This window comes from Balaenoptera physalus (assembly GCF_965194825.1).
Source record: "Balaenoptera physalus genome assembly, chromosome: 7".
NCBI classification, from domain to species: Eukaryota; Metazoa; Chordata; class Mammalia; order Artiodactyla; family Balaenopteridae; genus Balaenoptera; species Balaenoptera physalus.
The window spans coordinates 1,824,287-1,845,718 of record NC_138886.1 but is presented as its reverse complement, the minus strand read 5'-3'; the positions used below and the strand labels follow the sequence as shown (position 1 = coordinate 1,845,718).

The 21,432-nt window shown below is 67.4% G+C and overlaps 1 protein-coding gene across 14 annotated transcripts in view; it reads left to right on the top strand.

Moving 5' to 3' along the window:
- KCNT1 (potassium sodium-activated channel subfamily T member 1) overlaps positions 1-21,432 on the top strand; it is a 72,189-nt gene that overhangs the window by 35,822 nt on the left and 14,935 nt on the right. For 6 of the 14 annotated variants that reach the window (XR_014265686.1, XM_082469340.1, XM_082469344.1 and 3 more), the window contains exons 2-19: positions 2,301-2,342; positions 8,590-8,669; positions 9,163-9,262; positions 11,504-11,560; positions 12,891-12,939; positions 13,019-13,078; positions 13,211-13,285; positions 13,354-13,437; positions 14,158-14,252; positions 15,194-15,374; positions 16,987-17,151; positions 17,416-17,552; positions 18,454-18,517; positions 18,644-18,752; positions 19,186-19,294; positions 20,089-20,238; positions 20,558-20,796; positions 21,088-21,322. Coding sequence is in view for 13 of the 14 variants with exons in the window: in XM_082469340.1 (XP_082325466.1) it covers positions 2,301-2,342; positions 8,590-8,669; positions 9,163-9,262; positions 11,504-11,560; positions 12,891-12,939; positions 13,019-13,078; positions 13,211-13,285; positions 13,354-13,437; positions 14,158-14,252; positions 15,194-15,374; positions 16,987-17,151; positions 17,416-17,552; positions 18,454-18,517; positions 18,644-18,752; positions 19,186-19,294; positions 20,089-20,238; positions 20,558-20,796; positions 21,088-21,322 (2,031 nt within the window). In the remaining variant the exon portion in view is untranslated. Of the gene's footprint in view, positions 1-2,300; positions 2,343-3,616; positions 3,791-8,589; positions 8,670-9,162; positions 9,263-11,470; positions 11,561-12,890; positions 12,940-13,018; positions 13,079-13,210; positions 13,286-13,353; positions 13,438-14,157; positions 14,253-15,193; positions 15,375-16,986; positions 17,152-17,415; positions 17,553-18,453; positions 18,518-18,643; positions 18,753-19,185; positions 19,295-20,088; positions 20,239-20,557; positions 20,797-21,087; positions 21,323-21,432 lie in introns of those variants that run through there. The other 8 variants (XM_082469337.1, XM_082469348.1, XM_082469347.1 and 5 more) reach the window with 5 other exon arrangements.

Here is a 21,432-nt window from a genome sequence, read left to right as displayed (position 1 = left end):
GTTGTGGGGAGTCATGGCAGGGAATGGGGAGTGCTCCGTGGACGGCTGAGTTTGGCATACCTAGAGGCACGGCCACGGGGAGAAGTCCGGGAGGCAGAGCCCAGGCTGGGGAGTGGGGACCCTTGTGTGGGTGTGGCTTTGGATGGGGCCTCACGGGCAAGGGGAGGAGCGGGAGGCCAGAGGCCAGGACGAGCTCTGAGGTCCCGCTGGAGGCCGCTTACAGAGGTCAAGGGAACTCCAGGGTAGGAAGAGGGTCCCCGGGGGAGGGGAGGCGCAGGAGGACCTGGACGGAGGAGTGGGAGGCCGCCAGGAGGTGAGGCCTATAAGCTGGGCCAGGAGGGTCTCTTCGCCCTCCCCAGGGGTAGTTTCGGGGGGGGGGCTCACCAGCCCTGGACCCTCACCCGGAGGGGACATCCAAGGAGGGGCTCACTCAGAGCTGGGCTGACGGGAAGGTTTGGGGAGAGAGGGGGAGCTCCAGCGGCGGGGTCTTCGTGCAAAGGCCCACAGGTGGGGTGGGGCCTTGGGGCGCGGGGTGCAGTCAGGGGTGGGGCCTGGGCGGGGCCAGTGCAGGTGCTGCAGGGCCTGGGCGGGGGTTGAAAGCACCCGGAGACCCGGGTGGCAGCTGCAGAGAGTGGCCGCTGGGGGGCGCCCGTACACCCAGGGCCCTGACTCAGGGCGGCCCCTCTGAGCCTGGCTGCCCACCAAGGACGGGAGGTGGGGGGGCGGCGGTCAGGCCCCGCCTCTGCGTGCAGAGCCCTGGGGGCTTCTGTGGACTGCGGGGGGCCGGGGAGGGCAGGGAAGCAAGGGCTGCAGGGAACACCGGCTTGGCCAGCCCAGGACCAACTGTGCACTTTGCTCTGGGGGCCTGAGCCCGCCCTCCCCGTGTGCTCTGAGCCCAACGCGTGGCCGCTTCGTCTGTCTCCCCCACGGGCGGCTCCAGCGCGGCCCTGCTCTCCTGCTGTTCTCCCCAGGACCCTCGGGCCTCCCCCGCCCCCGCCCCTCCTCCCCTGCAGATCTGCACCTTCATGTGCCCGCCCCCTCCAGGAACACGGCCACTCTCCCTCTCCCGTCCTCTCCTGCCGGCGCCCCTCACCCGCTCTCAGCAACTTTCTGGTCTGCTGTGACGCTGTGACTGGCTCTGGCCCTGCCAGGTTCCTGCCACCCTGGGTGCAGCTGTCGCCTGACTCAGCAATGGGGGCAGCGCCCAGGCCAAAGGGAACCTGAGCTGGATAAACACGCAGAATGTGCCAGAACCTCCCAGCAACCCCAGGCCCAGTTAAGCCCAGGCTTCCCCTGCTCTCTGAAGCGCCCAGCCCCACCACGCCCGCCCAAGACCTCACCCGCCCGGGCACCAGGAGCTGTAGGCCGGGGGTCCCACCCAGGGGGCCCTGCACAGGCAGGCAGGCAAGCTGCTCCCCACTCCCCGCCTGTGGCCTTAGGAAGGCAGTGGTCCTCTCTGAACCTTGGTTTCCCCTTCTGGAAGATGTTTGCTTTAAGGATTGAAAGAGAGGCCCCGTGAAGCCCTCTGCGGAGAAGCAGGCCCCAGGTGGGTGCGTCACCAGCAAAGAGCAGACCCTCTGTGCCCCCCTCCCTACCCTGCCCCGACACAGGCCTCTTCCTCCCCGTCTCCCTCCCAGGTCGGCACAGGCCACGCCCACCTTGGTGTCATCTGGCTGTGGCCAGTCTGGGAGAGCCCTAGGCCAGGCCGCCCAAAGGGCAGCAGGTGTGTGTTGCTGGCCCAGTAGAGGGGTTGCCCCTGGGGGTCCCTGAAAGCACTGGCCTGTCTTGTCACCAGGAAGCCGAGGGGCAGGGCAGGGGGTGCCCAGGAGAGGTCGTCCAGCCAGTGGCCCTGTGTGGGGCCCGCCTCTTGCTGCCGTCAGCTTCCTGGGTGTCAAGGGGGCGCTCACAGTGCTGCCTCCTGGACACTGGGGTCACGCAGGGCCTGGGGCAGGCTTAGTGCCGAGCAGGGCGGTGAGCACTCGCCGGGCCTGCTGTCCTGCCGCTCGCTGGGCCACAGGCGGGTGCCCGTCCTGCGTGCGGTCTCCCAGGTCTGGTGGCCACGCCATCCCGCCGGGGTCGGGGCGGGGCGCGTGTGCCGGCACTGCCGCGTGCACCGGGCTGCTGCTTGGGCGCCGAGGGCGCCTGGCCCCGTCGGGAGTGTGCGCACGGGCGCACCCCTGCTTCCCTTGGACCCTGCCCGGGTCCTCCCTGTGTGTCCCTGCCCACGCCTGGTCCAGGAGTCCAGGCCCTCTGTCTGTCCATCCGTCCACGTTGATGTGTCCACTCCATTCCGTCCCCAGGCTTCTCGTGGAAGATTTCAGCCTGGGCTCCTCTCTGTCTCAGTAAGTGCTTGGCTCACAGGTGGCCTCCCAGCCCCTGGCAGGCCCAGGGGGAGGGCGCCTCGGGGCGTGCCAGCCCAGGGGGGAGGGTCCGCTCCGGCCGCACCATCTGCCCTGCAGCCGGGTGAGAGCGGGGACACGGCCGGTGCTGCTGGGCCTTGGGTGGGGCTTCCTGGGGAGGAGCCTGGGAGTAGGAAATGGGGGTGTCCGGAGGCGAATACCCCACAGGTGGTGACCACAGCCCTCGGGAGGGAACAGGGACCCCTGCCGTGGTGCCTACGTGGGGACAGGCGTACAGGTGACCACTGGTGACCATTCGGACCCCCAGGCGCCTGGCTCGGCTGCCCCACCGTGAGCCCTGCCAGGCTTTTCCTGGCTTCAGCTAGGATCTAGGTCAAGCAGAGGGTGCCTTGAGGTCGGGGTACCCAAGTGCCCTCAGCAGCCCCATCGGGGGCATTCCTGGGAAAGAGCCCCCCACCTGCTCACACCCACGGCGTCCAGTGTGGCCACCGACTGGGGCCTGGTGTTTAGTCTCGTTAATTAACACCGTCGGCGTTGGCCACCACTGCGCGCTCGGGGCTTCTCCGCGCCGCCCCCTGCAGCCCGAGGCTTTGCGCTGTTACGCCGCAGGCAGGAGCCTGGGAGCTGCCCTGGGCCTCAGTCCCCCAGCGGTGGCGTGGTGGGTAACAGGAGGGGGAAGGCACCTCTGCCACCGTAGGGCTGTCCCAGCCCCACCAGGAGCGGGTCTGAGACCGTGGGAGGATGTGGACGGTTGCAGCCGCCTGAGGGGCCGAGGCTGGGGTCCTGCTGCCCCAGGATTGCATTGTCATGGGCAGAGCAAACGTCCCTGGGCCCTGGGAGGCCCAAGGAGGCTCACCGGGGCCCCTGACCGAGCCAAGGCTCCAGTACAAGGACGCTCTCGGACGGCGCCGTCTGTTGGTTTGAGAGGTCACCCGGAGCCCTTGCTTTCCTCGGTGTGCCAGGCACCGGGAGGGCTGACTGGCAGAGGGGAGGCACATGGCCGCGGGCTGATGTGGGACGGCGGGCGGCCTGTGCCCCGGCCTGTACCGTGGGAGGAGCTGCAGGAGAGCCTGTGCCCCCGATGCCCCCACAGGCGAGGCTGCAGCTGGGGCAGAGCAGCCCGTCCGCCTGAGGGCCCCACCTCCAAACCCAGAGCAGCCCGGCTCCTTGCCTGCCCACCCTGGGACCTACTACTGCCCGGGGAGCAGGGCGGGCCAGGTGTCTCTCCTTGTCCAGGCCCTTGGGCGGGGTCACAGGCTCTGCCCATTCTCAGAATAGCCGGCCTCAGGGTTGGCAGTTGGGCCCGGGCCCTGCTCTTCCATCTTGCTCGGGGCTCCGTGGCCTCCTGCGTGGAGCTCCCGGGTACCGGCTGTAGAGCCACCGGCACGCAGCGGCAGACCGGGGAGAAGGCCGCCAGACCCTGGCCCCATGTGAGTGCAAGGCTGTCACAGCCGGGCGGGGGGGCCTCCCCACAGCCGTGCGCCTGGTGTCTCGTCACCCTCCCCCCGGGACCGCCGCCTGGCCCTGCGTTTGCCGCTTCCCGGCACAGGCCATCTGTGCCAGAGCCGCCTGCCAGGAATCCCTGGAAGGCCACTCCCCCAGGCTGCCGGTCATCAGGGAGAGCTGTAGCCCCCTTCCTCTACCTGCCCTCGCCTGGCAGGTCCGGCCCTGGTGTGGGGTGGGTGGAGTTCAAGCTGCTCTGCTGGCACGAGGGGGCCTCCTCTGGTCCACCCCAGCGTGGGCAAGACCCTGCACACCGGCAGCGGGCCTGGGCCCACTCGAACGCAAGCCGAGTGGGGATGGGGCAGAGCCGCCTGCTGGGACCTGACTCCTACGCCCCTGAAGCTGGGGAGACCCAGGCCCCATCGGGAGTCCAGAGGCCTGTCTCCTCTGACCACTGGGTGACCTGAGCCAGCGTCCAGCCCGGGTGGGCCTCAGTTTCCACGTGTGTAGGGACGGGGCTGGCGGGACCCCGCCGAGAGGCCCTGTGGCCGGGCTCGGGGAGGTGGCTATCGAGCTGCCCGGCCTAGATTCCTGTCCTCGCCAGCCTGAGAGCTGCTCACTCCGTGAGGGACAGAGGGAGCAGGGCTCAGGACTGTCCCGGGACAGGGTGTGGGTTTGGCCTGTCTGGTCCTTGGGGCTCGCGGCCTAGCCCCAGGGGGTACCCCAGGGACCGTCTGAGGCCGGGGCTCTCAGAAGCCTCGGGGCCCCGTGACCAGGCCTGCCCAGGGCTGTAGACCTTCCTGCGCCCCGGGCGTCCTGCCGAAGGAGCGGGTGGATGGATGTGAGGGGGTGCAGACGAAGTGCACCCCTCGCCTGCCCTCGCCCAGGGCTCTTGAGCTGTGTTTGCCGGGCCATCGCCCTGTGAGCCCTCGGCTGGCTCCTGGCTCCTGGGCCCCCACCCAGCCCTCCCCCGCTCCCCAGAGCAGCTTCCTTGGGCCTGGTCACCGGCTCCACCATGGGGCCACCACAGGGCCTCAAGCCACAGCTGGTGGCCGGCAGCCACGTGCCACCGGCAGCCATACACGTGGGTTTATGGCACGGGGCCGTCTCTTCTGGGTGATGGGAGTGATAGGTGTGGGCCAAAGTCATACACAGAGCAAGTCCAGCCCCGATCGCTGGCACCGCCAAGCTGGTGGGTGCCAGGGCCCGAGCCACGGGCGTGGGCCGTCTCTCACTTTATCCTCTCTCTGAAAACCAACACTTACCTGGACTTTACGAGGGAGGACCTGAGGCCCAGAGAGGACCGTGTTAACTTGTGCACGGTCGCAGCAGCCCTGCCAGGCTCCCTCAGGATGCCCGTGGCAGGCGGCTCCTGTCACCGCGCGGGCCCCAGGTGAGGCGGCCGAGGCTCAGACAGGCGGGGCTCTGCCAGGCCAGGCGGTCCGTGACCCCAGCGTGGCCACATCCCCCAGGAACTTGTGGAGCCAAGAGCACGTCCTGCCGCTGCGTTACACCCGTTGCACCCGCACTTCAGAGTAAATGGAAAGCTTGTAACTTACTTTCTCTGGTGGGAGAGGCGGGCAGACACAGCTCGTGAAAAATTAAAAGCGGAGGCGGCTCCGTGGATTTCCCCGGCACCCAGGCTCGACCTCCCGGGGCCGAGTCTCCGCCGGGCTCCGCAGTCCCCCACCCCTTTCTCTCCTCCCACGTGGAGAGCGCCCGGGGCCGGGGGCGCCTGTCCAGATGGGTGTCCACAGCCGCCCGGGCAGGGGGCTGACGGGTTCCATGTCTCAGGCGTGACCAGTCCCGGTTGGCAGTCCTGACCCCTGGGCCTAGGCGGGGACTTCCGGGGGCAGCAGGCAGCAGCCGTGAGAGGCATGCGGGCCGGGGGGGCGCGGTGCACGGGGGGCAGGTCCCCGGGAGGCTGAGGAGGAAGGAGGGAGACTCGGCCACCAGCCACGCGCACCAGCCACGTGGGCCGAGCTGGGCCTTGCTGGCCAGATGAGGACCAGGAGGGGGTACCCGAGTGGAGGGGCACAAGGGGTGGGGACCCCTCCTTGCGGCTTTGCTGTGTGGTGCAGGACGGTGGGGGAGTGGTCCCTCGGGACACGTGGGCACTGCCGAGGGGCGTCTGCCCCCTGACGTGGCCCAGGCCCAGCCCGGCTTGTCTGAGCCGCTCCTTCAGAGAGAAGGCGTTTGACTAACTCCCCAAAGGGACCCTCGGGGATTCCCGTGACCCGGCTCTGGGCAGCACCTACAGAGGAGGCTGGGGTTCAGGTCCAGTGGGGTGTGCTGAGGTACAGTGTACAGTGGATGTGTTGGGGTACAGTAGGGTATACTGGGGTGTAGTGTACAATGGGGTACACAGAGATATACTGGAGTACAGTGGGTGTACCGGGGTACAGCGTACACTGAGATGTGCTGGGGTGCAGTGTACGCCGGGTGCGCTGGGGTACAGTGGTGTGCACAGGGATACACTGGGACACGACGGGGAGTGTGCTGGGCTGCTGTGTACAGTGGGTATGCTGGCGTGCAGTGGGGTGCGCAGAGATGTGCTGGAGTACAGGGGGCATGCTGGGGTGCAGTGGGGTATGCAGAGATGTGCTGGAGTACAGTGGGTGTGCTGGGGTGCAGTGGGGTACGCAGAGATGTGCTGTGCACAGTGGGTGTGCTGGCGTGCAGTGGGGTACGCAGAGATGTGCTGGAGTACAGTGGGTGTGCTGGGGTGCAGTGGGGTATGCAGAGATGTGCTGTGCACAGTGGGTGTGCTGGGGTGCAGTGGGGTACGCAGAGATGTGCTGGAGTACAGTGGGCGTGCTAGGGTGCAGTGGGGTATGCAGAGATGTGCTGGAGTACAGCGGGCGTGCTGGGGTGCAGTGGGTGTGCTAGGGTGCCATAGAGTGTGCTGGGGTGCAGTGGGTATATTGGGATGCTGTGTGCAGTGGGGTGCGTTGGGTACAGTGTGCAGCGGGGTGTCCTGGGGTGCAGTGGGGTGCACTGACCACTGGCTCTGGGCTTGGACCCCGCCGGTCTGCGGGAGGCCTGTCCTGCCGCCCCGGCTGACCGCCCTGCACCAAGACCTGAGAGTGGGGAAGGGCCCACACCACCAGCTCCTCCCCCTGGGCCCTTCTTGAGCCCTGTGACCAGTGGGGGCCGCTGTGGTCAGGCCAGGGCCCCCGACCTGGCGAAGGTCAGGGAGGTGCTGGGGCTCTGCCCAAGTCCCCTCCCGCGGGCCCATCGCCAGGGCAGGTCCAGACGGCTGCTGCCAGCACATCAAGCCTGTGTCCCACACTACGCCCGGAACAGGCTTGGGGAGTGATGAGTATTTTAAACACTTCTTGGAGATGTTGGGGCAGCCAGCCGCAGGCCGAGCAGTGCCATTAAGCTTTCAAGGTGACAGCGGCATGAATTTCTGCATCGATAGGAGCTGGAGCCTGGTCAGAGGGGGAGGCGTTCACAGCCCTCCACCCTGGTGGACGACGACAGGGAGGTAGGGGTGGGGAGCAGGGACCTGGGCCAGCGTGCGCCTCACCTCTGCCTGTGGACCACTGTCCTGCATCCCATCTGCTCAACCGCCACCTCCTACATGCAGCCCTCCAAGATTCCTCTGGGTAGCACCTACTCTGCCTTCAGGGTGCTCAGTCCCTCTGCCTCCTGTGTCACGGTCTTCACACAGAGCGTGGCTGAGCAGCTGCCTCACCTGGACAGTCTTAACGCACCCACAGGACATCCCTGAGGGTGGCGGGGCCGCCTCCACCTGACATCTGGGTGAGGTGAGGCACAGGGCATGGCATCTGGACCAGGCCTTTCCGGTCAAAAGCCCCGCCCCAAATCCCGGGCTTCTGGTGCCTCTGTCTGGTCAGGGGGTGAGGACTGGCCACAGTGATGCCCACGGGCCGCTTGTGGGGTCCTAAGACCCACCTGCCAATGGGGCAGATGCAGCCTGGAACGGAGGCCGTGTGGGAGATGCCAGGTGCCAACCCAGAGCAAGGCAGCCCAGCCCCGGGGCCCCCACCCCGCGAGGGAAGCGGTGCTAGACCATTCCCGCCGCGGGAACCTGGCTACAGGGTCATTGTCTCCTGCCTACTGTCAACACTGGAGTTTCCATTATGGTGGAACATTAAGCCCTCGCCTGGCCAGCATGCCGGCCACAGCGGGCTCGCGGCCGAGGCGGGGGCAGCGGCCCATGGCCTCCAGGTCCCACGTTACCATAGTGACCAGACGGTCCATCCCCACCCCGCCTCCTCATTCGACAGGAAACTCCTGCCGGTCCGTGTGGTCTGTTCCCAGGATGCTGGGAGCCCGGGCAGGGCTCAGGGCCTCTGGGGATCGTCCAGGGAATGGCCTCGGCGGGAGGGGGCCCACTGCCGGCCTGTCGGCCTCGACCATCCTGCGGGCTGCAGCGAGTCTCCGGGCACAACCACCAGGGGCCTCCAGACAAAGCAGCTGACCATTGGCTTCTGGAACATTCTGTACTAATGATATGGCATGTTTTGAGCCAAGGGCCACACAGGCCACATGTATTCCTGGTGGCTGCCGTGACAGCCCAGGCTGGGGGCCTGTGAGCATTCACCTCTGCGGGGCCTGGAGGGCCCTGGGCACTGAGAAGGCAGCAGCCGGTGGGCAGGTCCGCTGGGGGCACGTGGGGATGTGGCACCCAGGACCTTCTGCCCAAGGTGGCAGCGCTGACCCTGGCTCTGGCAGCAGGGAGGGGCCCGCCGTGTGGGGGGCTTTGGGCTGGAGCCCCCGCTGGCCCCGGGCCCACTCCTTCCTGCCCGCCCCCCAGGGTCCAGGTGGAGTTCTACGTCAACGAGAACACCTTCAAGGAGAGGCTTAAGCTGTTCTTCATCAAAAACCAAAGATCCAGTGAGTGGGGCCTTCAGGGTGGGGGCAGGGGCGGCGGGAGTGCCCCTCACCTCCAGCCCGCACCGCGTTCCACCCTGTGAGGACCCGCCGCCCCTGGCAGCCAGGTGGCACTGCCTCAGCCCCTTCACCCCGAGGGGCTCCCTGGCCCCTCCGTGTGGCCCCACCTTCCCGCCACGGGTACCCTCCACCTGCATCCCAGCAGGAGCTTGGCCCCCTGGGATGCAAGATGGGGTGCGGAGGTGCCCGTGGGTCCTGGTCCGTCAGTCTGTCGGTTGCTCCCCCCACCCCCGCCACCGGTGCCGGCAGCTCGGGGAGCCCTCTGTACCACGTCCGTGAGGCGGGACAGGGTGAAGCCTGTCAGAGGCCGGCCCAGCAGAGCCACGCTGTCAGTGCTGGCGGGGCAGCCGGTGCGGAGGCCCAGGTGCGGAGGGAGGAGTGCGGGCTGGGACCCCGGCCGGTCCGGGCGCCCTGACCAGCGTCCCGCCCCCCACAGGCCTGAGGATCCGGCTGTTCAACTTCTCCCTGAAGCTGCTGACCTGCCTGCTCTACATCGTCCGCGTCCTGCTGGACGACCCGGCCCTGGGGATCGGATGGTGGGTGACCCGCGGGCCCGGGGCTGGGCCTTCTTGTGGGCCCTCTGCCGTTACAGAGGCCCATGGGGTCCGCACAGGGGTCCGTGCCCGGCGCCCTGTGCCCAGGGCCTTGGGGAGTCAGTCCTTCCTGCCCCCATGGGACCCCACCCAGCATCCCTCCCCAACAGAGCCGTGGCCAGGACGCCACCCCCAGGCTCCTGCTGACCAGCCGGCTCAGCATGGGCAGAAGGGTGTCCTTGTCGTGGACGGCGGCTGCGTTTGCAGCCACCCCCGGACCTGGACAGAGCTCTCCTTGGGGGTCTGGGATGCCCCCTCCCTGCTCGCCCAGGGGTGCGTGGTGGGGATCTCAGCGAGGGGCTCTGGCTCCCTCAGCTCCTGCTGGGCAGGCAGGGGTGCCAGGCCTCGTGGTGCAGAGAGGATGTGTGCCTCTTTCTTGGGGCTCCACCCGGTTCCCCTTGCCCCTCCCAGCCTACCTCCCCCTCTGCTCCGGGAGCCTCTCTGGACTCCCTCATACCCGGATGTGGGATTCTGGAAGGTTCTGGAACGGTCCTCTCTCTCCTGCTTCCCTCTTTTGCTCTTTCTGGGGGGTTTCCCCAGCTTTCTCTCCAGCCCTCTAGTTGAGATTTTTCACTTCTGCTTTTGTGTTTTCTGGTTTCCGAGAACGCTTCATCTCCAAGTGTCGCTCCCCCTGCAGGCGCCCTGCCACCAGCACCTCGGGTTTGTCTGAAACGCTTTCCTTTCTTACAGTTTCCCCTTCTGCTCAGTCTCTGCTCCCCCGAGCTCATGTTGAAGGGACTTCCTCAAGCGTCTGGCCACTCACACTGAGGCTGGGCTCTCGGAGGCCAAGGGCCCTGCGGTCAGGGTGTGTGGCCGGTTGGTCACCACCGTCCCCTGGGTCTGCCCGGCTCCTCAGAGCAGATCCTTCCCCTCCTCCCTGCAGGGTAAGGCCTGGCCCCTGGGCTCCTGCCGGCTGAGCTGAGGAGGAGGCCGGGGTCAAAGTTCGCAGTGCAAGCTTGTAGTTACCTCCCCGCCACGTGCAGCGGGGCGGGTTCCCCAGGCCAGACCCTCACCCACTCCTGAGAACAGACCTCCTGTCTTCATCGAGGGTGCTGGAGGACAGATCCCACCGTGGTGGTTTGAAAAGGAAACCGGGGTTCTGACTCTCAAAGCACTTTCCTGGGTTCATCCCACCTTCTCCTACTCCCAGAGGCGTCTGGGACATCTGGCTTTACATCCCCACAGGGACCGGCTCTGTTGTATTCATTGCACAGCGCCTGGCACATGATGGGTGGGTGGGAGAGGGAATGGATGGGTGAGGGGGCTGGTAGGTGTATGGTGGATGGATGGAGGGATGAATAGATGGATGGATAATGGATGAATGGGTACATGGCTGAGTGGATAGATGGAGGACGGATGGGTGGGTGGATAAATGAGTGGAAAGAGGGGTGAATGGTGGATGAGAGGGTGTATGGGTGGGTGATGTAAGGATAGTGGGTGGATGGATGGATGGATGGATGGGTGGATGGATGGGAGGGTGGCCGGCGACTTCTATGGGCATTGAGTTTGCAACAACAGGCTCAGGCTTAGGAGGAAGTGGGTCAGTTGAGAAAAAAGGAGGAGGGAGCTGCCCGTCACCATGGGGCTCTGTGAGAGTGAGGTCCTGTTGGCCAGTGACCCTGGCTTTGGTTGTAATCTGGGGCAGAACTAGCATGTCTGCCGGGCCCCTGCCACCTTCCCAGTGATGGGCATCCAGGTGGCTTGTCCTCGGGAGTGACTTAGGAACATGCGTCTTGGAGTCGGCACCACGGGGCAGGAGCTCGGCTTCCTCTCCGTGTCTCACGCACATCGTCCAGCCTTGTTTCGGCAGCTCTGGCCTCCAGGAGGCCCTGAGTGCTCCATGGTCCATCTCTGGCCACGCACAGCCCTTTCTCTGCCGGCAGCCCAGGTGGAATCCCCACTCCCTCCTGGGCTCCCCTCTTGTGTTCTCCTCACCCGGCCTGCCCCTCCTCCTGCCCCTCATCCGTGAGAGACCCTCCGAGAGCGTCTGCAGGGTGGGAGTAGGCTGCCTCGTCCCCCAGGTGTTAGAATACAGACGCCTGTCTGAGATGTGGGGGCCTGGCCCTGGTTGGGCAGAGTGTGCCCCCCATACGCCCTAAGCCCGTGGCAAGCCTGGGAAGGGTCTGGTCCCTTCGGGGGCGGTGCTGGGAGGGGCCGTGGCCGGCCAGCTGTGTCTCTCCACAGCTGGGGCTGCCCGAAGCAGAATTACACCTTCAATGAGTCGTCCTCCGAGATCAATTGGTGAGTTTGCCACCCAGCTCCCACTCAGAGGCCCAGGGCCGGGGGGGGTGGACAGAGGGTGACAGTGCCCAGCCCCCCAGGATAGATGCCCAGCCGCAGCCCGTGACCCTCCTGGGATCCCCGGGCCCTGGCCAAGCAGCGGGCAGTGGCGGGGTGGCCCCTCAGAGTACAGCCCCTGAGGCCCAGGAGCAGTCTAAGAGTGACAGCAGGGGTCACCACCAGCGGCTTGGCCCAGCCCTCATGGACCGTGGGTGGGAGGACAGATGCCCCGAGGACCTGCCGGGGGGTCGATCGCTGCCTCTGCAACTCACGACCCTTTAGCCAAAGAGAGCAGGCGCCCAGTCAGGCAGTGGGAAGTGACGCCAGAGCGGCGGGGGAGCCTGGTCCACAGGTTAGGACGTGTCCCGGGGCCTTGGCCGCCTTCTTGAGGGAGGCTTCTCCCTTCCAGCCTCCCCAAACCCAGAGGCCCCCTTTGGCCTTAGCCTGCACCTGCGCCCCTCCCCTGGCACCCCTGGCCCAGCCTTGCAGAGCAGCGCTGGTCCTTCGCAGCAGCAGGACCCAGTGTGGCAGCCCCGCAGCACTCTGTCCCGGGCTCCTCCGCTTCTCCCACTCCGGCCCGGCGCCCGGGCCCCCGGAAGGCACACACAGGTGGGGTGGAAGGGACACGCCAACCCCTCCCTTCGCACCCGGCCCTGGAGGCCTCTCCTTTCTGGGCCTGTGACTCGGAGTGGCGGCCAGCGCAGCTCTTGAGCCCGGGCCCAACTCTCATCCAAGCAGCCCGGAAGGCCTGGGGATTTCAGGGTCTGTGTCCCTCGGCCGAGGAAATAACTGCCCAACGCCCCCGCTGCGGCGGGGACCCTCCCACCCCACAGGGGCCCCCGGGGGACAGGGCCTTGGCCGTCTGGGGTCTGGCTCTGCCTGGGGAGGGTGGGCAGGGTCGGCGCTGAGCTCGGCCACCCGACCCCTCCTGCTGGTCTCACCCCAACCTTTGTCCCGAGGCTGCGTCTGGGCAGGGACACCCCCCCCAAGTCACTCCCCTCCCCTGCTGGGTTATGGACGAGGAACTGAGGTCGGAAACCGGGGACCGTGATGGCCAGCGCCCCTGCAGGGACCCGCGCAGGAGCCTGTGCCCGGGAGCCTGTGCCCGGGAGCCCGGCCGAGAAGGGGAGGCCGCCTGGGCCAGCTGCGGGCTCTGAGCCCACGGGCCCCGCCCTGGGGCCTCCTTTCCCCGGGGAGCCTCCCCTTCCCTCCTGCTCTCGGCCCCTCCGTCCAGCTCAAGCAGCAGCCTGCGGTCAGCAGAGGCCCAGGGCTCACCTCCCTCTCTCCCCAGGGCCCCCATCCTGTGGGTGGAGAGGAAGACGGCTCTGTGGGCCATTCAGGTGAGTGGAGGGGGCACGGCTCTGGGGGGCCCCTGCCTGCCCTGGCCCCGCTCAGAGGCTCCGCCCCTCCCCGCCCCAGGTCATCGTGGCCATTATCAGCTTCCTGGAGACCATGCTCCTCATTTACCTCAGCTACAAAGTGAGTGCCCCCCGGGCCTGGCCCTGCCCTCCCCCCGCACCCCTCCCCCAGCCCCACTCCCTGCCCTCCCTGCCCCACCCTGGGCCCCCTCCCCGCCCACCTGCTCTAAAGCCCACCCCCTTGGCTCCCCAGGGCAACATCTGGGAGCAGATCTTCCGCGTGGCCTTCATCCTGGAGATGATCAACACGCTGCCCTTCATCATCACGGTGGGTGAACCGCCGGCCGAGGAAGGGGGCCGCTGAGCGCCCCGCCCCCTGACCCGTCTCCTCCGCAGATATTCTGGCCGCCGCTGCGGAACCTGTTCATCCCGGTGTTTCTGAACTGCTGGCTGGCCAAGCACGCCCTGGAGAACATGATCGTGAGCCATGGGCCGGGCAGCTCTGGACAGAGTGGGCTCCCCCCTGCCCCGCCCCTCCCCTCCCGCTTCACCTCTGCGAGGCCCCCAGGACCCCAGGGCACAGCTCGCCGTGCCCTGGCCCTGTGGAGAGCTGGCTAGCTTCCTTCGGTGCCCAGGAGGCCAGGTTGACCGGTGGACATACGTGTCTCTGTCACCACGAGATGCACTCACACCTCCTTCCTGACCAGCCGCAGCCCCAGCCCTGATGCCCGGTGGGGAGAGTCACCCAGGCCTGTCCCTGACCCTGGAATCATGGCTGGAGGAGGGAGAGGGTGAAAGTGCAAGTGAGCGCAGGCAGGGCCCCGAGACCCAGGGCCACGGGCAGACCCCGTGCTGAGGTCTGAGCAAGGCCCCTGTCGGCAGGCAGCGCAATGACGATTTTCTCCCAGGGCACCCTCCTCAGCCCAGGCTCCCTTGGTTCACCCCGTCCCAACTGCAAAGTGAGGCGAGGGTGCTGAGGTCACAGCCTCTGGCCTGTGCCCGGGGTCTTCCCCTGGCATGGCGGAGGCCAGACGGGGAGAGCGAGAGCTGAGGTCGGGTGGAGCCGCGGCCACGCCTCCCCCCCCCCACCGCCCCCGTTCACTCATTCTCGAGCATCTGGGACGTGCGGGGGGGTGGGGGGGAAGGGCCCTGGGCTCCGTCCAGTCCCTGCTCTGCCCCTGATGGCGCCACTTCCCGCAGAACGACTTCCACCGCGCCATCCTGCGCACCCAGTCGGCCATGTTCAACCAGGTCCTCATCCTCTTCTGCACCCTGCTCTGCCTGGTCTTCACGGGGTGAGTCCCTGCCCGGCGGCCGCATAGCCCGGCTCTGGGCAGAGCCAGGCCCTCACGTCCAAGAAGCCGGGACGGAGGACCGGGAGGCAGCTCAGAGCCCCTGCTCCTAGGCCAGGGCTGCCGAGTCCGGCTCCCCTGGGCCCCGGGGAGACGTCGTGGAGGAACGCACTGGCTCCTGGCTGGGGGGGGCGGGGGGGGCACCCTCGGCTCGAGGTCCAGCTGAGAATAAGGTCTGGGAGCAGCCCGGGGGCTGGAGCGGAGAGCCCGCCACCCCCGCGTGTGCCTGTGCCCCGAGCGAGGACGCGGGCAGGTCCCAAGGCCGTGTGCCTCCCACCTCCCCTCCCCCACGCCCCCCGACACACACACACACTTCAGCGGAGCGGGGCGGGTGTCCGCGGGGTAGGAAACGCCAGGGTGGTCCAGCCGGCCCCCTGCCCGCAGCCAGCGCGTCCACCCTGGGGAGGGCCCCAGCACCGCTGTGTGCTGCGCCACGGTGTACGTGGGGTCGGGACGCAGGGCCACGGCGGGGGGAAGGACTGTCCAGCTCTAGCTGGGCGGGGGGCTGAGCGTGCCCCGCGCCATCTGACCTCCTGGGGGAGGACAAGCTCCGAGGTGGGCGGCAGGTAGGGGCTCGCAGCCTGGGTGGCCTCGCCCAGCCCCTCTGACCCCAGGCCCACGCTGCACCCACGCAGCACCGTGTCCGCGCTCCCGGCCAATTTTCCAGGGGCCTCAAAAGCGCCTCGGGGCAGGAAAGGAAGGTCCGGGGGACATGCTGGGTGTGCCAGCTCCGCAGGCCGGGGTCGGAAAGCGCAGAGCTGGACCCAGGCCCAGGCTGGGGGGCCGTGTCGGCGACAGCTGACGTGCTGTCGCGGGCAGGCCCAGCCTCGCCCCAGGAGCCAGGGTGGCCGAGGCCCCGCCACCACCCCCATCCCCGGTTCCAGGACCTGCGGCATCCAGCACCTGGAGCGCGCGGGCGACAACCTGTCCCTCCTGACGTCCTTCTACTTCTGCATCGTCACCTTCTCCACCGTGGGCTACGGAGACGTGACACCCAAGATCTGGCCGTCCCAGCTGCTGGTGGTCATCATGATCTGCGTGGCCCTTGTGGTGCTCCCGCTGCAGGTGGGCCCTGCCCGGCAGGAGGCGAGAGGGTAGAGGAGGGGCGCCACTCCTGGGAGGGGCCGCAAGGCCGAGACCCCGACGGGGGCACGGGGGGTGTGGACGCCGCTTCACGGGGGGCCTGCTGGGGCCTCCTGGGGGTCTGTAGCTAGTGAGGCCCGCAGCCGTCAGGACAGTGGGGGGGGGCGTCCTCAGACGGCGCCCCCAGGTCCCGTGCGGAGTGTGGAGCGCGGGGGGTTGCCAGGGTGTCCCGCGGGCTGGGCATCAGGAGTCTTCAGCTGGTGCAGCAGCAGCCGTCAGGACCATGTGGGGCACAGCTGCTTCCCCGTCACCTGTCAGCAAGGCCAATCTGCCGGCTGAGCCACCTGTGTTTAGGTACGAAAGGTAGAGGCCTGGAGAGGGGCCCAGTGGCTGCAGGCACCCCCAACCCTTCAGAGGGCAGGAAAAGGCCCAGGGACGGATCAGGATGGACTGGGGGAAGCCAGACCCCACGGGGGACACGCAGGACTTGGAGGGACGGGGCGGGGGAGGTGCCTAACTGTGGCTGCAACAGGGGCCAGTCCACCCCGGGGGTCCTCTGCTGACCCTGAGCTCAACTCCCCACCCCCGCCCTGCAGCTCGGAGCCCCCAGCCCCAGCCGACACCCCCTCTTCCCTGCTTCCCCCTGGTCCGGAGCACAGCCCACCCCCCTCCAGGAAGGCCTGCTGCGTGCGAGGGACACCCGTGGGCCGAGAGCCCTAAGCAGAGGTCTTACCCCCACCGCCGGGCTCGCCGGAACTTGCCCTCCTGGACCTGGTCCAGTGCTGGCCTCCTCCGCGGCCTCCACCTGAAGCCCCGGCCTCCCCCCATCCCCTCCCGCCCCCAGCGGAGCCCCCTCAGGCCACGAGCACCTCAAGGGGGGCCGTCCGCCTTCCCAGGGCCCTGGCTGCTTTTAGAATCCATGTTCACATTTTATTAATTATATTTTTATATAATCATCTTTTCTAAATCGTATTTTTAATATTTTAGGTATCTAAATTTATATATTTTACTTTTTGTTATATGTTGCATTTTTACTTACATAGTTACGAGTTATGAACATCATTAGTTGTTTTATGTTTTTAATTCTAATTAATCATCTTTAAGTTTAAAATTAATTTTTACATTACTATCCGGAACTTTTTCAGGCATGGAAAGTCTGTCCCACTCAGGAGCTACCTCAGGAGAGAGGGGGAGGGTCTCCCCTCCCTGGGGCAGGTGTGGGGCTGGGGACTGTCGCCCGTGTGTGTGCCCCCCGTGAGTGCACAGAGGGGTCGTGTGTGGTTTCAAGTAAACGGTGCCAGGCAAGCTGGCTCCTGCCCCGTGGCATCCTGGACGCCTCCGCACGGCTCTGCCCTTGTCCCACGGCTGCGGAGCTTCTGTCCCTGGGGTGCTCTGGCCCCCACGCTCCTGGCGGGTGCAGGGGCCACTCAGAGCTGGCGCTTACATCCCAGCACCCAGGCCAGGCTGGCGCCCAAGCCCCAAGGAGAGGGAGGCCGCAGGGCCCGGCAAGTGCTGCCAGCTGCCCGCCCTGCTCTGTGCTGTCGCAGCTCCCGGAGCCCCAGGCCGCCTGGAGCTCACACGCTCTTCCCTGCAGTTTGAGGAGCTCGTCTACCTGTGGATGGAGCGGCAGAAGTCGGGGGGCAACTACAGCCGCCACCGGGCCCAGACGGAGAAGCACGTGATCCTGTGCGTCAGTTCCCTCAAGATCGACCTGCTCATGGACTTTCTGAACGAGTTCTACGCCCACCCCCGGCTGCAGGTGAGGCCCCGCCCATGGCCCCACGCCACCCCAGGGCCCCCTGAGCTCCCCGGGCCTGGGTTTCCCTGCCTGTGCGGTGGAGCCCCGGTGGTCTCCCGCACTGTGGGGGTGGGTCTGTGGGGTCCTGCCTTTCCCTCCTGCCAGATACCCTGTCACAGAGAAGGCTGGGGCTCCTGAGAGGCGACTGGTGTGGAAACTCTAGGAAGGAGGGTGGGCCGGAGCCAAGCGAGCCTGCCAGCGGGACTGACCCCATCCTACCTGCAGGACTACTACGTCGTCATCCTGTGCCCCACCGAGATGGACATCCAGGTTCGCAGGGTCCTGCAGATCCCCCTGTGGTCCCAGCGGGTCATCTACCTCCAGGGCTCCGCGCTCAAGGACCAGGACCTCATGCGGGCCAAGTGAGCACCAGCCGGGGGTGAGGGTGCAGTACTGCGCCACGGGCAGGCCAGGGAGGGGCCCTCAGGCGGGCAGCAGCAGCTCCCTCTCTGTGCCTGTCACCCAGCCAGGCGAGCCAGGCCCCCCGCTGACCCCTGTAGAGCCGCCTGGGCAAGCCCACCAGCCTCCTCTCCCACCTGCCTAGCTGTTCATCTGGGGGCTGGGGGGCAGCTGCTGCTCTGAGTCAGGTGGGAAGCCAAGGCTGTGGGCAGGTTTTCTTCTAAAGACAAGGTGACAGGGTGACTTGAGGTAAGGAGGCTGAGTTGTGAACGGAACTTTCCAGAATCTGCTGCAGCACACTGAGACACCCCGGAGGCTCCCCCATCACCCGTCAGGATTTTATTCCAGAGCCTGATGTAACCTTCGAGGTGAAATGTGGGCTGTGTGGAGGCCAAGGGAGCAGGAGACCCGGCAGCCGGGTCCCCCCGACGCCCACCTCCTGAGCCTTGGGCCCCACAGGCTCGCCCAGGAACCAAGGCCCCCGACAGGGACAAGTTGGGCTGCCGGGCGACGGGGTGGGAGCCGCCAGGCCCCGCAGTCCTGCGGCGTGGAGTTTCTCAGCCACCCTTTGTGAAGCCAGGGGCTCTGGGGGGCATGAGGGGAGCAGAGCGGGTCATCCCCAAGCCTCGGGCAGCCTGTTCCGGGAGAGGACAGGCCAGCGGGCAGGGTCCAGCATCTCTGCCACCAAGTGGGCCCTTCATTCCGTGCCCCAGCCCCACCCCGGGTTAGCGGGGGCCCATCCTCAGCCCATCCAGGGCTGGTCAGAGCGAGTTGGGGTCTCGACAAGGCCCGACTCTTCCCCTGACAGCCGAGACGGGAGCACCACGGACGGCCCTGGTGGTGCTCAGACCCGGTGTTTTGCAGGATGGACAACGGGGAGGCCTGCTTTATCCTCAGCAGCCGGAACGAGGTGGACCGCACCGCAGCAGTGAGTGTCCCCCACTGCCGCCCACCACCTGCCCGCAGGCCGGGGTGGGGGAGGGTGCCTGGGGGCAGAGCCCCTCCCCCAGCCTGCTGCTGCCCGTCAGCACCGACCGTGGCCTCCCCGCCCCAGGACCACCAGACCATTCTGCGCGCCTGGGCTGTGAAGGACTTTGCCCCCAACTGCCCTCTCTACGTCCAGATCCTCAAGCCTGAGAACAAGTTTCACGTCAAGTTTGCAGGTATGTTTGGCCCGGAGGGGGGCGCCTGTGTGCTCATGGGTGAGCGTGCCGGGGGAGGGGGATAGAGGCAGAGCCCGTGCAGGCCCTGTACCTGGGCCTGGGGGTCAGGGAGGGGCAGGGGCGCTGTCTGACGAGCACCTCTGTGGGCACGCCCGAGCTGGGCACCCGTGCCGACCCCTGGAGGGGAGAGGCGAGCAGGCCTGTGCTGGACACCTGGGGGGCCAATGAGCAGCCCCCCGGCCCCCAGCCCTGGAGCTCTTGGTCAAGCCCGGAGACAAGCACAGAAGGGCCGAGAGAATGAACAGGCTCCCGGGGGCGGGGCACTGGATGGGGCTGAGCAGAGGAGGGAGGGGTTCTGGGGGCTGCCGGGCAAGGGGGCATCTGCCGTGGGGCAGCAAGAGCCGTGCGGTGGCCCTGGCGCTCCTGCCCACAGAGCACGTGGTGTGTGAGGAGGAGTGCAAGTACGCCATGCTGGCCCTGAGCTGCATCTGCCCGGCCACACCCACCCTCATCACCCTGCTGGTGCACACATCCCGCGGCCAGTGAGTGCTGCCCCCAGGGCCGCGCAGCCGGGGAGACGAGGGGGCTGCTGGGGGAGCGGGAGGCGTTGAGGAGACCTGTGATGGGAGCGGGGCAAGGCCCGGGGGAACGGCAAGGATGCCGCGGCGGGCGACCGCCATGGACCCAGCTGAGGAAGCAGTCGGTGCCTTGCCGAGCGAGGGGTTGGAGCTGGGGGACGGCCTGGGGGCTGCTGGGAATGGCAGGCGGGGCCCACCGTGGAGCAGAGGGCCGTAGCGGGGGCAGCAGGAGAGCCCTGGGATTGAGGCACAGTGACGGGGTCCTGCGGGGCTTGGTTTGTAAGAGAAGGCGCGTTTGGTGTTTGGCACCTGGGCTGGGGTCCCAGGCAGAGCCTGAGGCGAGGGGCTGCCCTGGGACAGAGGAGGGGCGCCATCTTCTCTCTGGGAAGACCAGGCTGGGGTGTGGGGGGCCCCGACGGGTGGCCTCGGCTCCTTGTGGGGCCTGGGCGGCCCTAGGGGAGGGACCAGGCAGGGGAAGAGGACGTGGCCCGGGGCTCCTGGGAGGACCACAGGCCACAGAGGCCAGTCTTGACTCGGAAACATTGTGACACCCCTAAAACTCAGACCACCGTGTTCACAGCTTTTTAAAACTGGCCAAGGACCCATCAGGCCACCAGGTCTAGTCTCAGCCAGACGGGGGGGGCTGGGGTCAGGGGTCACGCTGGCTTCCACCCACAGCGGCAGAAGCCACACTGGGGGGGCAACATAGCCCCGCTGGGCGGGCGCACCGTGGGGGTGACATCCTCCCCACGCCCCAGGGAAGGCCAGGACTCACCAGAGCAGTGGCAGCGCATGTACGGACGCTGCTCGGGCAACGAGGTCTACCACATCCGCATGGGCGACAGCAAGTTCTTCCGCGAGTACGAGGGCAAGAGCTTCACCTACGCTGCCTTCCACGCGCACAAGAAGTACGGCCCCCCGGCCCGCTCCGGGCCAGGGTGGGAGGAGTGCGGGGCGGGGTCCGGAGGCTGAAATGGGCGTGGCCCGTGCCCGCTGCGGGGTGGACCAGCGGGGCCTCAGGGTCAGACATCTCGCCCTCTCAGCCGTGAGACCCGCGCGGGGCCTCTCTCTCTCTCTCTCAGGCTCCCTCGAGGCTGCCCTCGTGGGTCTTTGGGTCGAGTGGGAAGGGGTCCCGACACCCACGAGGGGAGGGCTGCACCGTCAGCCCCCAGGGAGCCCAGGAGGGGCAGCTTTGGGCCCCAGCGAGCCCCCGCCCTGCCCGCTCAGGTACGGCGTGTGTCTCATTGGCCTGAAGCGGGAGGAGAACAAGAGCATCCTGCTGAACCCGGGGCCCCGGCACATCCTGGCCGCCTCCGACACCTGCTTCTACATCAACATCACCAAGGAGGAGAACTCGGCCTTCATCTTCAAGCAGGAGGAGAAGCAGAAGAAGAAGGGCTCCGCGGGGCAGGGGCTGTACGAGGGCTCGTCCCGCCTGCCCGTGCACAGTATCATCGCCTCCATGGGTGAGGCCGGGCCCAGCTCCCGGCGGGGCGGGCGGGGCGGGCAGGGGACCCTCCCAGAAGACCCAGGTGCTCAGGCCTGCAGCGCAACCCTGGGCAAGTCCCGTCTCTCTGGCCTCAGTTTGCACATCTGTCCCGTGGGGGCATCCCGCCTTCCTGTGGGGACCTTTGTCGGCATCGACGTCCAAGTGCCTGCCCGGGTGGGACTGCCCTGCGTCAAGGGTCACTGGGAACCCCTGCCCCCAGGACAGACAGGGGAGGGGCTTCCAGCCAAGTTCAGCCGCTCTGTTCCAGGGACAGTGGCCATGGACCTCCAGAACACGGAGTGCCGGCCAGCACAGAGCGGCGGAGGCAGCGGGGGCAGCAAGCTGGCGCTCCCCACGGAGAACGGCTCGGGCAGCCGGCGGCCCAGCATCGCGCCCGTGCTGGAGGTGGCCGACAGCTCGACCCTGCTGCCCTGCGACCTGCTGAGTGACCAGTCGGAGGACGAGATGACGCCGTCGGACGAGGAGGGGCTGTCTGTGGCGGAGTGAGTGCCGCCGGGGCTGGAGGGGGAACAGAAACCTTCCACGGGAGAGGGGAGGTGCAGCACGTGAGTGCCCGGCGCCCAGGAAGAGGCAGGCCGGCAGCGCTGGTCCT